Source organism: Haliotis rufescens, unplaced genomic scaffold (assembly GCF_023055435.1).
Source record: "Haliotis rufescens isolate VD_foot unplaced genomic scaffold, xgHalRufe1.0.p SCAF_14, whole genome shotgun sequence".
NCBI classification, from domain to species: domain Eukaryota; kingdom Metazoa; phylum Mollusca; class Gastropoda; order Lepetellida; family Haliotidae; genus Haliotis; species Haliotis rufescens.
This window is the reverse complement of record NW_025963824.1, coordinates 26587660-26604519: the sequence shown is the minus strand read 5'-3', so window position 1 is coordinate 26604519 and position 16860 is coordinate 26587660. Positions and strand designations below refer to the sequence as shown.

At 40.0% G+C, this 16860-nt stretch overlaps 1 protein-coding gene across 1 annotated transcript; it reads right to left on the bottom strand.

Annotated features, from left to right (window-relative positions):
* Positions 1-463: 463 nt before the first annotated feature.
* LOC124131266 lies at positions 464-8557 on the bottom strand. The gene is made up of 4 exons (XM_048395212.1): positions 8518-8557; positions 6426-6545; positions 904-1618; positions 464-747 (listed from the first exon to the last, which is right to left on the bottom strand). Exons 1-4 carry the CDS (start codon positions 8552-8554, stop codon positions 567-569), a joined length of 1053 nt encoding a protein of 350 aa, XP_048251169.1. The 5' UTR covers positions 8555-8557; the 3' UTR covers positions 464-566.
* Between the last annotated feature and the right edge of the window lie 8303 nt (positions 8558-16860).

Genomic DNA, 16860 nt, shown 5'->3' with positions numbered 1-16860 from the left:
TGACCGAGTGACGACCCGGCCCAGGTGATAGGCAAGCTCATTTAAGGTGACTCCCATATAAAAGCTAATATCGTACATCAGGCTGCAAGGGAGGATATTTACTTGTGGTTGGACCAGATTGACTTTTCTCATTCAGATCTAGTGATAAATTCGAGCACACCTAACAAAGTGTAATGGGCTGTCTGTCTGGTGATGGCATATCAGGTAATGCTGCATATCAATACAAACTGTCTCTTGTCAATTTTCTTTGAACTAAAATCGTTCTGCAATTTGATAGCTAGGTATGTGTTCACCTTCCCGTCGACAACCAGACCAGGCAACAAAAGTCAGATATGTTTAACCAGATCACGAAGAGATTAGGCCTTCTTGACAACCTTGACCCTACTTTACCTTGCTAAATACTTAGGTGATTAAATGAACAGGCGATTCCAAAGCAAATGAATGTTCGAGGTGCGATAGCAAGGCAAGTTCATCAGTCGTAATATCTAGAACTGCTAACGTATCCTCATGCTCAGTTACAATGGGCAAAATATAACAAAAGAAAATATTATTACACGAAATAAAGATTATGATATGTTCCATATCTGCTTACCTCCACGAATAAAATACCAGATCCTCCCTAGATTGTCAATGCCTTGAACCTTGTCAGAGATATCACAGTCTGCCACCACATTGATAATGTCAGCCAAAGTCCTGCTTTCCAGATGATCAGCAGGGATAATATGATCCTTACAAATGGACAACCTCCTGAAGAAGAAAAAAGAAACTTAATGTGTAAGTTTACTGCTATCATGAAGCCTAGCTGACGGGGATATGTGTTGAAGGTTCGGTTCAATTAGTAGTTGAGATAAATGAGAAACCTTTAAGCAAAAGGGGAGGATCGTGGTATTATGTAATACGTACCTTGCAGTCTTTATTAATGCTTCTGACTTTGCGACAATTGTTGTTGGGCCTGACTTCTCTAGTCTTTTGGCGATCTCAAGTAAGAGGATATCCCCTCCACAAGAAGGTGTTGAATTCACCACCACTTGGTTGTGGTCAATATTTTCGGTAAGGACCCGAAACTGCTCGAGCGTGAGACAATACAGCGAATTAACGTCATCCTCTGAGAAAACGCAATTAGTAAAAGCAACTGATAACAGAAATGCACTGGTGACTTCCTTGAACTTCTTATCTGACATGCTTAGTGTCACGGGGACGCACCATTTGGACGTTTCAACCTTTATTGCATTGATAGCATCCTTAAACTTGTAATCATCCATGAGGTCAGATTCTGTCATCAGTCCAAAAACCACACTAAACTGTTCCTTTGCGTATCTTCGGACGGATGCGACAACACCTTTTGCGAGTGTTTGGTTATACTCAAGTACTTCTCGCTTGCTTCTTACTTTGTCACGGATAACTGTAAATACTGTTGTAGGTCCATCTGGCACAAAGACAATGGCGTCGTAAATGGCGTCGGCTGAATTTGGTTTGGCAGTTATGTTACCAGATACTGCCATCGTTTTGGCTGTGTAGGCGAAACATGACTTAAAAGTGCCCTTAAGTCTCTGATGTATTTCCCATCGGATTCCAGAGTCTTCATCGATGTCCAGTTTGGGATAGAAACACAGTTTATCTGAAATGGAAGAGCATTAAAGCATTAAAATAAATAAATTGGTTGTTTGTTGTTCGATGTTGCACTTAGCTTTATGACGACGGCCTATATATAATCAAGTCTGGACCAGACAAAACAGTGATTGATATTGTGAGCAACGATCACCGCCGTCGTGGTACGAGTGAGTAAGTGAGTTGGGTTTAACGCCGCTTAACTAAAAATGTCCATGAGACTTTATTGTCTTCACTATAAATGAAAATACTAACGATTATAAGCATTTATAGGAATCACAAGTTTGTCATATTATTGTAGTTATATCACTGTGTGTCAACTTGATGTGGGAGGAAAGCCCGAAGTGATTGAGGTCTCAGACGTTTACCACTTCGGTGAAACCCTCGAGCACGGGTATGATGCTGACAAACCTAGAAACATAATCGGGGCGAACCGGGATTCGAACCCACAAGTCACTAAGCCTGACTACTTGATTTGTTTGGTCGCTTCTTTCAGCCAGCAAAGGATAGGTTGCTTGGGACCTGTTCTAGCCCGGCATCCCTACTGGGGTCAAAATGCATTGCTTTTATCAAGGTAACTAGTCAGTTGTTTGCTTTATGTAGAAAGACAGAAGCCACCTGAACCCCTTCTTTTCCTAAATGGCCCAAAACCTTCTCACCAGAAACATGTCATGAATCGTTTGACTTTATCAAATAGGTTATAGGTGACCTAACCAATGTCTTTACATATTCATCTCTGATCACAAAAAAGTATCATTAAGCCCTGTGCCTCTAGCTATCATCAAATATACATTTCAGGTTTAAATACATTACTTAAGATTTTGAAAAAACATACGCCCAATCCATGACGACTTAATGACAGAAAGTCCCATGTCTGTAGCTATGCATTTTCAATTTACTGACAACTTTGAGACAAAAGCCCGTGCCTCCAGCAGAGAAAGTCGTCTATATGCACACAGTTTCAGCCAATCAATCAGTCAGTTGAAGTTTTGTTTGTTGTTGCAAAGATGGGTATAAGCTCTTAAAAATATGTTATACAACAATAGGTTTTAGTTCCGTACACAAAGAAGTAGAACTACCCTAAGAGACACTGACCTTTAGAGATAGTTGCAAAGAAGCTTTCATCTTTAATGCCCCACTCTAAGGATGATATGTACCAAACTTCATCCTACCTCCAATGGACACTTTTACTACGAACACAATACATATTTACGCAGATGACGCTGAAGAGCGATTTTGAGCTTAAATATCAGTTGCAAGTGTAAGACATCAATGACCAAGACAAGTCTCTATCAAAGACACTTTAATATGTCTGACTCAACTAATATGTGCTTTTGTACAAGGGAGACAACTCAAATCAACTTGACATGCACAGCATACAATCTAGTCAAGACAACCTGCATAAGCATTCTATGACACCTCCCTTCTTAAGATAGTTACGAGACTCGTAATTCAACATTTAACCTTTCTTATAAATGTACCTGAAATAAAAGTTATGAATGTAACTGCATGCAAGCTTTAGAGTCCATGATAAAATCCCTATCACGTGTCTCTATTTTACTTCAAATTAAAGATCGCTTTAAACACTTTTAACACTTTAAAGTCAATCTGTGAATCTGGCTGGTGGCACGACTGATGACGTGGACATAGACGACGACACTGACCGTGACGTTGACTTTGACTTTAACGATGACTGTGATGATGACGTTGTAGTTGATGACAGTGGTGACTTCACTTGCTGTTGGAACTGTGTTGTGTTGTTGGATGTTATGGGAGATTCAAGGTTTCTTTCATTGTTGTCAAAACACAATTTCAGAGGGTTAGTTTCATTTGTTTTCAGGATATCTCTACGGCTTCTTCTGAATAATGTTCCACTACTTTCAGCAATGTATGAACGTTGTTCTTTGCTTGGTTTACTACAGTTCCTGGTATCCATTTACCGTCCTTCCTCAGTCGTACTACATCACCTTGTTGAAGTGGTTTCAGCTCCTTACATTTCCTGTCATGATAATATTTCTGTTCATACTGTTTCTGTTTCAGGTGACTCCTGACATGGCTGTGATCGAATCCTGGTTTCAGGAGAATAACTGTTCTTGTTCGACGACCCATCAGTAGCTGTGTAAGAGATCCAATTTCGTCTATAGGGGATGCTGCGTCCAGCTTCGAGAATACGGTTGCTTCCTTCAGGTTAGCTGCAACTTCCTTTACAGTCTTCATTGGGAAATGTTCATGAAGTATAGCTTGATTCAAGCTGTGCTGATCAAGGCAGATCCTCACGTTCTTGTTTGATGTTTCTACGACGACAATAGGGTTGACCCACTTTGTTGGTTACCGTCGTTATGATGTCGTCTTTCTCCAATCTGTTCATTTCAGCCTTCACTTGATCCTGAAGGGCATATTGTATCCTCCGTGGTGGCTGAACTACTGGTCTTACAGAGTCGTCCGCGTTGACATGATGTTTGATGCCCTTGATCTTCCCAAGACCCTTGAATGTATACTCGAACTCGCTGAATATCTGTGAAGTAAGGGCTTTCTCTTCTTTTTCAACTCTGAACATCGGCTTGATCAAGTTCATTTCCATGCATGAAGAAAGTCCTAGTACTGGCTGTACGTCTTTGTCGACGACGACACACTTCACAGAAAACATCTTCTTCTTGTATTCGACGGCAAGATGTGATTTACCCATTGGTTCCAGTTTGTGTCCAGAATATGAAATTAGCTTCGCCTTTGATCTGGTAAGCATTCTTCTTCCATATGATTTGTAAAATTCCTTACACGTGACGTTACATTCAATTCCAGTATCCAGTTTCATTGAAACTTGCAATTGGTTTCCGCAAACTTCAACATTAATTTTCCAGTCTTTTTCTGTACCTTTCCATTTGTCAGTGCACCTATGAAGAAAGTTTCTTCTTTGCTTCCATCAGAATCGTTGAGATTCATAATCTGTCATGTCATTTTCCAGCCTGTGAACTTTTTTTCTTCCTTGTATCATGTTGATTGAAACGACAGACCCGTGCCAAGCGATTCCTCGTTTCACAATTTCCACATGTTTCACCATATGCAATACAATTGTGTTTTCTTCCACAAAAATGACAGTCCTTTTCATTTCAGTGTCTTTCCTTCTCTTCATACCTGTCTTTGAACTTGTGTTTCCTTTCTGTTTGATGTCTTCTTTGCTCATTTTTATGAAGATTTTGGTGCTGCTTTTTTCCTTTGTTTTTTTTTCGAAATTACATGCATTTGTTTTCCTGATTCTCCTGCTAACTCTTTCAGCTGTGATACAATTGCTTCTGCGGCCCTTCATATGTCTATCGCCTGATCTAATGTTAAGTCTGAATCACGCAACAGTCTTGCCCTAACTTGATCACTGACAATTCCACAGACAATGCGATTTTAAATTAAAGAGTCATTCAAATTGCCATATTCACACGTCTTTGTCTTCTGAGATGAATACAGTAGTTGTCTATAGATTTATTGGGACCTTGATTTCTGGTGTTGAATAAATGTCCCTCATATACAGGTAACATTTCTTCTTAGGTTACAGTAAGCTTCAAATTTCTCATAAATTGGCTCTAATTTTGTTTAATCACCTGCATGTGTCCATCTGAAAGTGTTGTAAATCTCCAAAACATCAGTTCCAAGCACATGAAGCAATGATTTGCCTGCACTCATTCATCCTTCTCCGCAGTACTGCTCCAGTTTTCTGCCAAATTGCGCTTCAAACTCAGTCCAGGAAGTGGGCATTGTTTTTCCATTTTCAGTTCACTTATGACACTATGTAAGGCATCAATGACCAATACAGGTCTCCATCAAAGACACTTTAATATGTCTGACTCAACATGTGCTTTGGTGCAAGGGAGATAACTCCAGGTGGTTTAAGATTACAATCAACTTGTACACTAAATGATCGTAGTAAGGCAGTAAACACACTTTTGTTTGGGCTATGACTTTGAAGATAATCTTGACGTGACATGTATACCAAATATACTTCAATCATGGCCTTCACTAGGGGATTGCCGTTGTACACAGGTTCCTTTTGACCTTTTTCCGGTCTCGGTCTTGTCCTATGGAAGACCAAGTTTCATTGGCCTACAAGTACTATAGTAATCCTTCTCAAGTTATGCTGTAAGCTAACATTTATTTCAGGCCTTGAGGCTGACCTTGATCATTGATATGATATGTTTATGTGTCAAAAGTATATAAAACATTTTGAACAAATTAACTGAGCAATAGCCATAAGAGGTTTTAGTTTAAGGTCGAATTGTAAAGGTCAAATGTTTATGGTCAACATTATATATACTGCAAAACGGAAGAGATTTGTGTAGTCTGACAACTTGACATGTAACATTTTTCAGTCATTTTGAACAAGAATTACTGCGTTATATGAATAAATAGCTTCTTCGGTGTTGCTGTCGGATGAGAACGTCTTGAAAACTGGGATGTTGTTATTTCAAGGGAGACGACGCATAATGTTTGATAGTTTAGATTTGTCAATATGCTGCATGTAATTGAGGCATCATATTGTAACCGTCAGAGCAACCAAGTCTCAAGCCTCTTGACCTAAAGTTTTGGAGAAGAGTATTTTTGAATTTTTAAATCAAAGAAGACTACCTGGTGTCCAAATTAAAGTTCCAATTTTGTTGCCAAGAACAAATGTGAACCTCTGAGAGAAACACATAATAATTCAACTGAATCTAAGCTATTGCATTGAAATCTAAACTGTAAAATGTGTATGGCCAACGAGGATGGACGACTTGCGACGACAAGTTTCAAACAAGGTGAACTGAAAACGAATTGACGGTGCAGACGGTACATACCTGCATTAAATACATGCTGTTTTATCAAGTCAATGCTGTTTCCAATCTCCAAAAATCGTGGACGACGATGGTCGAACGACACAATATTTACTTCTTGCACATGTGCCTTTAGAACAGGTTCTGAAACACACACTCTGCTTGTTTATACCAATATCTTGTCTTATTGTGTTGGAAACATGGATTTGTACAAGAAAAGGTGTGTGAAGGTACTTGCAAAAACAGCTTCCGGTTTGATATCATTACCGTCTACTTCATCATATCAGATTTATAAAACCTTGCCCATAGCTGACATAATGAGGAACCTAACGGCATTTCCACTTGAAAGACATCGCTCCAAGTCTAATTACATATTTGTAATGTTTGAATGTTGTTAATTTAGCCTCACGAATTTTAGACGATCCATAACACTTTTTCAACTCTTGTTATTCAGTTTTACCAGCTGCACGAAGAGAATCTTATTCTAGACGTTAGATATGAATGATCCAAGACCTCTGTTCTTTTGAACAAATGATACATCGTGATGTTTGTAAGCTTTTCAACCAAATAGCTACAGCATTTGTTTCTTTTTTTAATGCTCTGAATAGTGTATGTTTCATTTAGCGCCTGTTTTAAATGACCATTTGTATTCGTTAATCACTATAATATTTTACTTTTTCTGTAACATTTGTAATGTTCTCATGCCTCATTGGCAAAAGCATTATGTTATCTTGTGCCTTTTGCTGCATACTTTTTAAAGTATCATGCAAGGAGTGACTACATTATTTAAATTCTAATATATGGCAAGTGATGACAATATTTCTTGAAATGCCAGTAGTTGGTCATTTCGGCCTACTTTCAATGGGTAGCATATACTGTATTGGTTGTTACACTGTATTTCACCAATTTGGACTTATTTGGTTTTATTTGCTTTCTAGCGTTTGGACATGTCAAAAATACTTTTATTTAAGATCAAGTTCACTCTTAAGGTCACTCCTTGCATGATACTTTAAAAAGTATGCAGCAAAAGGCACAAGATAACATAATGCTTTTGCCCATGAGGGAATTCTTCTTACATAAGAGGGGGCACGGGTGGCCCAGTCGTCTAAGGCGTCGCGATTCGCTGTGCAGAGTTCCGTCCCTTGGGCACGCCAGAATCCTATGATTGTGGGTTCGAATCCCGGTTCGCCCCAGTTATGTTTCTAGGTTTGTCAGCACCATACCCGTTCTCGTGGGTTTCACCAAAGTGGTAAATGTCTAAGACTAGCATCACTCCGGGCTTTCCTCCCACATTAAGCTGAAACGCCGCGATATAACTGGAATACTGTTAAAAGTGGCATTAAACCCAACTCACTCACTCACTCTTACATAAGAGCATTACAAATATTACAGAAAAAGTAATATATTATAGCGATTAACGAATACAAATAGACATTTAAAACATAGGCGCTACATGAAACGTACTCTGTTAAGAGCATTAAGAAAAGAGCTATTGGGTTAAAAAGCTTACAAACATCACGATGTATCATTTGTTCAAAAGAACAGAGGTCTTCGATCATTCATATCTAACGTCCAGAATAAGATTCTCTTCGTGCAGCTGGTAAAACTGAATAACAAGAGTTGAAAAAGTGTTATGGGTCGTCTAAAATTCGTGAGGCTAAATTAACAACATTCTTCACGAATATAACATCACGGTTCTTGTTCTAGTCTGTCCTTGTTTTGGAGTGAGAACATCATACATACTCTAACTATGTGTCAAATGGACCATAGCAAACAAAGTATATAGTTATTACTTTGATGTGTCAGAATCCGATGATCATGGATTCTAATTCCAGATAATGATCCTTGGTTTCTTAGAGCCCTAATACTTGTGTTTCACCAAAGTGGCATCCTTCTACAACCGCAGCTTCTTGTGACTTTCTTCCCCCGATATTATTCATGTTCAAATCAATATACACGTAGATTTGCTGATGGTATATCTTCCTTTTAAAAGTCCATGAACTCAAACGTCAGGCATAATGTATTTAAACTATTGCAAGCATAACGCAGGTATATTAGTATTACTCAACTAACGGAGCCAGGTAAATGATTACAAACAAAATAATTACAAACACACCTTTTAGCTCTCTCTGTCTTAATTTTGAAGAAGCCATGACTGCCTTCTGTAACAATAAACATATTATATATGTTAAATGTGATTGAGTAAATAGAATATCATTTGTTTATTGCTGGTTCTACATTTTCCCACTTTTGCATTCGACAACAACATAATTTATTATTTACAATAATACCTTATGGTTGCATATTCACACAATATGGCATGTTCCTATTGTGTGATTGTGAGGATAGAAAAAGATAGTGAGTGAGTGAGTTGGGTTTAACGCCGCTTTTAACAGTATAGAAAAAGATAAAGGTAGTTTTGTTAGTAGTTACACATTAAGAAACGGGTACGCCACTGGTTTACTGTAAGTCGTATTGGTGATCCAGATGCCCCTTGTTCTAGTTCATATGCCTCTGGTCCATATTTGTCATAACACACCAGGCCATTGACGGCTGGCACTGCAATTTCTATGACAAAGTAATTATTTCCAGTTGGGTGAAACTCAATCTTCACAAGTTCTGGTGGCAGCGGGCTGGGTTCAAGCTCTTCGTCAAAGTGTAGCACAAGTGTTTCAGTCCTAATTTTATCTTTTATTCTTGTTGCTACAGATGAATGATAAGCTTGAGGAACATCGATTCCATCCACTATATATGTTTTTGATTTATAGGAATCATAGTCTACAACCTTTTCAGAGATTCCAACATAATATGACCCTCCACCATCAACCTTGGTAAAGGCACAGATATAAAATTTCAGTCGAAGCTTATCCCAAACATGATTTGCCAGTCTTTCTGGGTTTTTGAGAATGTTCGCAATGTCGCCTTGTTGATCTGTTTCTTGTTCAAGTGAGAATGACTTGAACTGTAAACTCCGACTCTCTTGTAAATGATTCAACGTACGTATTTTAGCTGTAATATTTTGGAACAATGTCTTTTGTTTTAAGAACTGTACTATTTCCGTAGAAACTGGGTCATCAACTCTGTTGTCAAGTGGGACTTTTGTTTTGAAGTCAGCTGTTACAACTGTGAATGAAGGTGTTACTGTCACACCAACAATATTTCTATACAAATCGTAATCTATGGCTTCTTCGGGGGACTCTGCTTCAATGTCCTCGGCTTCAATGTCCTCGGCTTCGGTGTCCTCGGCTTCGTCATCAGAAGAGTCAGCTAAACAGTATAACCAATTCTTCCTGTACACTTGGACAAATAGACTTCCATCTTCAATAATTTCACGGAATTTATCATCAACAAGTTCATGAAAATGGTCCAGGTATTTATCTTCACAGGCAAGGTCTTGAATATGCAAAATGATGACACCTCCTCCTGAATTTCTTAATGCTGATATATACTTCTTGAGTTTCCGAACTAATGTGTCCCGAACCTGCCTTCTGGAATACTTTTCTTCATTGGATAAAGTTGTTTTTGGAAGGTTTATAAGAACTGATGGAGCGTCTAAAAACAAGAAATTGCTTTCCGATGAGAAGATTTTACTCGTTTTCCCAGATAGTGTTAAACACGTCGGGCACCCTGGAAAAAATGTAAAAGGTATTGCAGACTTTTAACTGGATCTAACCTACATAACATAAATGAGATAAGGCCGGGACGGATCAAAACTATAAAGTAAGTTTAACTTTGCACGTTTGAACAACATGTGATGGCTTACAGTCAAAGCAAATATTTCAAAAGCATTGTCAAGGAACCAGAGGTACGGGCCTTTCTGCTTTAAAGTTGCACTGCATATTACATGTATTTATCCAGCAGAAAGTTAGTTCTACAGGAAGTGCGTGTACACTCTCTTATTAAGGTTGGGGCATACGAATTGCCTTAGATAAGCGTTTTCCCACACTTGAAGTGATGTCATTAAACTGGATAATCTTTGGCGATGGGGGTTATGGGAAAGGGGAAAAACATGCACTGTCAACGGGTTCATTTCCTGAGCTGTTCACTATTAATAGTGAAGTACTGAATAAAAAACAGAATTTCTGAACTGGTGTATTAAGCTGTTTAAGATTTTTAAAAGTAAATTAAAGATTGTGCGTTTCCAATGAGAAAACTACTGATGCGTTAGTATGGCAGTGTCCAGTACCAAACATATAAGGCTACATACATCAGACAAGTAAGCTGCTTATGTTCACTTCACTTTCACTTTCAATCGATTTAGACAGCCTCTTACGTCGCGTGTTTACCCGCGGAAGAGTAAAGGGTAGACCGAATTTAATGCACCGTTTCGATTCGTTCTGTATTCCAAACATATTATTATACCAATGCCTCTTTGCTGCACGATATGAATGCTCTGTGTCGCTGTGTACCTAGTAGCGTTGTAGGTAGACTTTTTGGAATCGCACTGCATATAATGTAATTGTATCTTCGGCAACTGGAAATCATATTCTCGTTTATACAGACACCAGGTATGTGTTTTCCAAACCAGAAATGATGTTATTTTTAAACTTAATGTTATGCCATGAAAGTGGAAAGTACTTAGTTCCCCATTTATGCGAGTTAGTAACAGGTTATATTAAGCGTATCTGCTGGTATGGTTTTGTATTCACGTGGATCGGAATCTACATGTTTTGAGTCAATCGCCGTTATGAAGCAATGAAGCATGTAATAGACAAAGGTCAATTTATAAAATAGACAGCTTACAAAAATACCATAGAAAAGAGTGAATTATATACCATTATAGGCCAGGATACGTTTAGTTCGCGGCAATAGTGAATGAGCGTAGCGCCGCAACGTTTTTAATCTTTGACGCCACTGCATTGTAACCATGTGGCGTCACGCCATTGCGCTCTCCGATGGCATCGATGGAATGACGCTGCACGTTAGGAATGACATGAAATATGTAAATGCACACGTTTTATCAATGTACTATTAAATTATTTGATAAAGTTAAATAATATTATTTCTCTTTTATTCAAAACAGCTGCAGAGGGCACGGGTGGCCTAGTCGCCTAAGGCGACGCGATTCGCTGTGCAGAGTTCCGTCCCTAGGGCACGCCAGAATCCTATGATTGTGGGTTCGAATCCCAGTTCGCCCCGATTATGTTTCTAGGTTTATCAGCTCCATACCCGTGCTCGTGGGTTTCACCGAAGTGGTAAACGTCTGAGACCTGCATCAATTCGGGCTTTCCTCCCACATTAAGCTGACACGCCGCGATATAACTGGAATACTGTTAAAAACGGCGTTAAGCCCAACTCACTCACTTATTATTCAAAACAGTTAAGGCTGTGAGTGAGAGCGCAATAAAATGTGCACATATTTCATTTGGACAGAAATTGTTAAGTACTCTTGTTAAAGTGAGTGAGTGAGTTCGGTTTAATGCCGCTGTTAACAGTATTCCAGTTATATCGCGGCGTGTACAGTGGAGGTGAATTCACACTCAGTAGTAACCAGGTTTACCGGATATATCTTGATCTCTGTTGTATATAATCTCAACAGCAGCTATATTCATCTGGGCCATTGTCCGTCTACTACTTCCAAGGCGGTAATAACGGGATGATTCATTGTCTAGACCTGTAAATTATGAATTGCACCTTGTTAAATTCATACGACAAAACCATATCAAAGTGAGTATAAGTACCTTCGTGCAAGCTTAGGACATATATAGATTCTTTACTAACTACTCAGATAAGTCTTATCCGATTGTGCCTTTTACTGTTGCCTTTTTTTGCATGTTTGTTGTTTGTTGTTAACTAAGGGTCAGCAAAGATCCTGCTAGATCAGGATGGCCTGTGAATGATCGAGTCTAGACGAGTGATTGGTATCGCGAGTACGAAACGCAATCAACCATGTCAACGAACATAGCCATCCGATCAATTTAGTAACCATTGCCAAGAACGTTCCGTGCATTACTCAAGTTGCACAAACATGCTGGATACAATGTATAGTAAAACTAAATGTGGAAGCCATATACAAACATGTCATTTGGTAGTGCTTTGCGGCCATTGTCATAAAGTTCTTTTCAAGGTGTCCAAAATCTGCAGACTGATATAGACGACGTAATGTGTTGTCGGCGAGTAGCATATCTTACAACTTCGAATTGATTGACTTTATGTTTGGGGAACTAGCAGGCCGTCAATATATCAAAACTAATTATGTAAAATTAAGCTGGTAATGGTATGTGTAATCTCCTGAAAATATACGAAGTTCCTGATATAAAGGTCCAATAAATCGGTATTGTTTGATATTGACGTATCTTTTAGAGAAAAAAATCAAGGATGTTTTTAAAAGATATTATTAAACATATTATCTAATTACTTTTATTTGTTTCAGGGACAGGTGACAAAAACATTATCAAATTTTCAAATATGTGAGATGTACCAAATAATTTACCTGAGTATACCATATCACTGGTAATCTTCAGCAACCTATGCTTGCCTTAAAGGTCGACTATGATTGTCGTAAGAGGCGACTAACGGGATCGGATAGTCAGGCTCGCTAATGTGGTTGATGCACGTCATCGAACCCAATGGCGTGTTTCGATGCTCATGATATCAATCACTGTATTGTCTGGTCACGACTCGATTATTTACAGACGCAGTCATACAGCTGGAATGTTGCTGAGCACGGCGTGGGGGGTGGGGTGGTGGTCGTTCGGAAGTTGCATGTATCAAAGTAATATCGTTTTGGTTGTTTTATCAGATTTGTGGCCAGAAATATACTATCCACATAAAGAAACTGTGCACGGAGAAAATATATTCTGGATTGAAATACAACACAGCAAGAACAAAATGATGCAGTCGCTGTAGCAGCTGAATGATCGGACCATAAGAAAATGTCAAAAGGGAACTGAACAACATCTGTTACGATGACGTCAGAAGATAAAAATGGAGTAGGGGGTCAAACGACAAAGTCACAAAGTCAATAACGGGTATGACCACCCTGTGCGTGAATCACAGCAGTGCATCGGCGACGCATGGAGTCTACCAAATGGGCATGGAAGGCCTGGGGAATGGCCTGCCATATCCTCCTCAAATCCTGTGCCAAGTCACGGACGTTATCTGGAGGATGTGGAAGACGACGCAGACAGCGCTCCATTTCATCCCACACATGCTCTATTGGGGAGAGATCTGGAGAAAATGCAGGCCATGGCAGCAACATGACATTGTTATGGTGAAGGAAATCCATTGCGACCCTAGCCGTGTGAGGACGAGCGTTGTCCTGTTGAAATGTCAATCCCGGGCCATGACGGTGCAGGAAAGGAATGACCACAGGCCAACACCGGTGAGATTGCCCTGAACAACCACCAAAGGGGTTCGGTGCCGTGCTGTTATCCCACCCCAAATCATCACAGAGCCACCTCCAAAACGATTCCTCTCCACAATACAGTTGCGTGCATAACGTTCTCCCAAACGCCGTTGGCGCCCGTCACTGTGGGAAATGTTGAACCTCTATTCATCTGTAAAGACAACATTTCTCCACCATATTCGAGGTTGGCGAACATGATTTCGACACCATCTTAGACGGTTGACGCGATGACGGTGTGTCAGGATGGGACGTATGGCAGGGCGTCGTGGTCGAATCCCGTACTGACGAAAACGATATCTGACAGTGTTGGGATGGATACGGTGCAGTCCAGGAATTGTCTGGGACGTCGTTACTGCCGTTTGGAACCTGTGTCAGAAATGTGTAACTCGAATCCATCTGTCCTGTCTTGGCGTCGTTACTCGGGGACGTCCTGAACGTGGGTGGTCGGCAACGTCATTTGTGTTCTGATAACGCCTCACCAATGCCGATATCGTGTTACGATGGCATTGGAAATGTGTTGCCACCTGTTGTTGCCTCATTCCCGCTCGGATCATTCCAATGGCTTCATGACGCTGTGCAGCTGTCAATCTTGGTATGATTTGCTTGTGATATGCTTGTGTCTGCGCCTGAGAAGTTTTGAATTTTTGAATGACCACAGATCATGCTTTCCAAAGTGACAGCGAATTTTGAGTTGCACATGCTGTGTACAACTGCACGGGATGCACGTGCAGTAACACATTGCACGTCTATAGGCCCCCATCAATGACGTCATGGCACGTGCATGAGCGTTTGAATGTCTCCAATAATTACCCTTATATCTATATTTTCTCCGTGCACAGTTTGTTTATGTGGCTAGTATAGTATAACATTACTATAAATAGGTTTTTGTACTGTACTACATATCGTGTTGGTCTTAAGGGATCACGTTACATAATTACATAAGCTGCAAGCATGTCTCTGCATAAACATTACATGTTTGATATCATTTGCAACTTCGAGTTTGGGTTCTGAATATAATGTGTCTACGTTTGTTGTTTAAACTGTGTATATTGTTGACATTGTCAGCTCTTCAGGTGTCGTGTTAATAGTTAGTTTTGTATTCAATGAGTGATTTATAATGACAATTCAACACACATGATTCAATACCTGAGACACATTCAACATAATACATACCTAACAAAGTTTGGCGTAAGGGGATTCTCACTGCAAATTATACACATGTGACTAGAAATCTATTGGTACATGTACATGACTGAGCATTTGTCATGCCCAGCTAGGGATCGAACCGCCTTGCACAACTGACAACCTTCCCAAGCATTGGTTTAAACACAGGAGAATCGACTTCATGTACCTGACTATGTGTACCTGACTGAGCATCAGTCAGGCCCAAAGCTGTTGGGATCAATTGTCGAGAGTGATACATAGAATACAAAGGTTTCGACAATTAACTACACATCTATCATTCTACACTACAGATAGAACGCATTAGATGCAAAATACCATGGAGGTAAAGCCTGACCTGTGTTTTGACAACAGACATCCAATGCATCCCATCCTAATGACTGCAGGGGTAAATATACCCAAAACCGAAGTAATGAATTGACTGAGAATCCCCAAAGGCATAAAGATATACAACTAGGATAAGTAGTTACCCCTATTGTTTTGCCTTCGCACGCTGAGCCTCTGCTATGGTGATATGGGCACCCTAATATAACGAACACAACGATCTGATGACCACCAGCCTAGAGTCTTGATCAGATCGTCTGGAATATTAGCCGTGGAAGCTCAGGTAGCAGACCATTACGAAATGAGTGACCATTGTATTTTTCTTGGTCATATTCTTCCATAGACAAGGTTTATTTCAATTTTTGAATAAAGAAGGGCCTGGTAAGGGGAATATTCTGGTCATTAACAAACAAACGATCATGCTGAGCAGCTCCCATGGCCCTCCTACGCTGAATAAATTCCTGTAGACAACGGACCGGACAATAAGATGTTGGAAATGCATGGATGGATCCTGCAGAAGGATCTGTCTCAGATGATGTGTCAAATCAAACGATGTACAACCTGGTCTAAAGACAGCAGAGCTGAGAGACAAATGAAATTTCGCATCAAAATGGTCACGAGTAAATTCTCCACAACGTAGAAAGCCAAAAAAAGCGACTGAACACACAGTCCTCATCAATAAGTCTGTAATCCAAATCTGCTGTAAAATGTCGACAGTAATTGGTAGTCGCACACTTCAGTCAAGCATGGGTTGCTGAAGACCAATTCTTACCCGGATATTCACAGGTAGGAGTGAATGAGTTGGATTTAACGTCGCTTTTAACAGTATTCAAGTTATATCGCAGCGTGTCAGCCTAACGTGGGAGGAAAGCCCGAAGTGATGCAGGCCTCAGACGATTACCACTTCAGTGAAACCCACGAGCACGGGTATGGTGCTAATAAACCTAGAAACTTAATCGAACCCACAATATAAGTTTTCTGGCGTGCCCAAGGGACGCAACTCTGTACAGCTAATCGCGGCGCCTTAGACGACTGGGCCACCCGTGACTCCTCACGCGTGGGACTTCATGTCATAATCTCCCTGATTATGATTCTTGGTTTGTGAGCAACATATCCGTTCTCTAATTGGCAAACGTCTAAGAGCTGCATAAAGGTATGTGAATCGGAGTTTCTGTTCGGATTGGCAAAGGCAAAACAAGGAAATTTGGTCAACAGGTTTATCTTAAGATCAAGATACATCGATGATTTGGTGTGGTTCAATAACCATCAAATAGCAAACTCCCTTCCACTGACTCACCCACCTGAACTAGAAGGAAAGGAGACAAGACAGACTGCCTCGTCCGTTTCTTATTTATATTTATGCATAAAGGTTCGGCGTGACAAAACGCTCTCCACAAGACAAGAAGGATGACTCTCCAATAGTCATCTTCCCCTTCATGTCCAGCATCCCGAGCCTTTGGTTTCTACATTTCACAACTTGCTCTATCTTCCCAGATTTCAAAGAGGCTTATAACATTCAATGCCTCAGTAAAGTTTTATGGTAGATAGGTGGAGGGCATTTCCGAATTTGACGCACTGTCAATTCACTATTTTGGCTTGTACCAT

Coding starts and splice junctions, on each gene's coding strand:
- LOC124131266 (XM_048395212.1), bottom strand. CDS start 8,554: ATGGCTTCTTCAAAATTAAGACAGAGAGAGCTAAAAG. Junction 1,619..6,425: donor ACAGCATGTATTTAATGCAG/GTATGTACCGTC, acceptor CTTCCATTTCAG/ATAAACTGTGTTTCTATCCC. Junction 748..903: donor GCATTAATAAAGACTGCAAG/GTACGTATTACA, acceptor TTTCTTCTTCAG/GAGGTTGTCCATTTGTAAGG.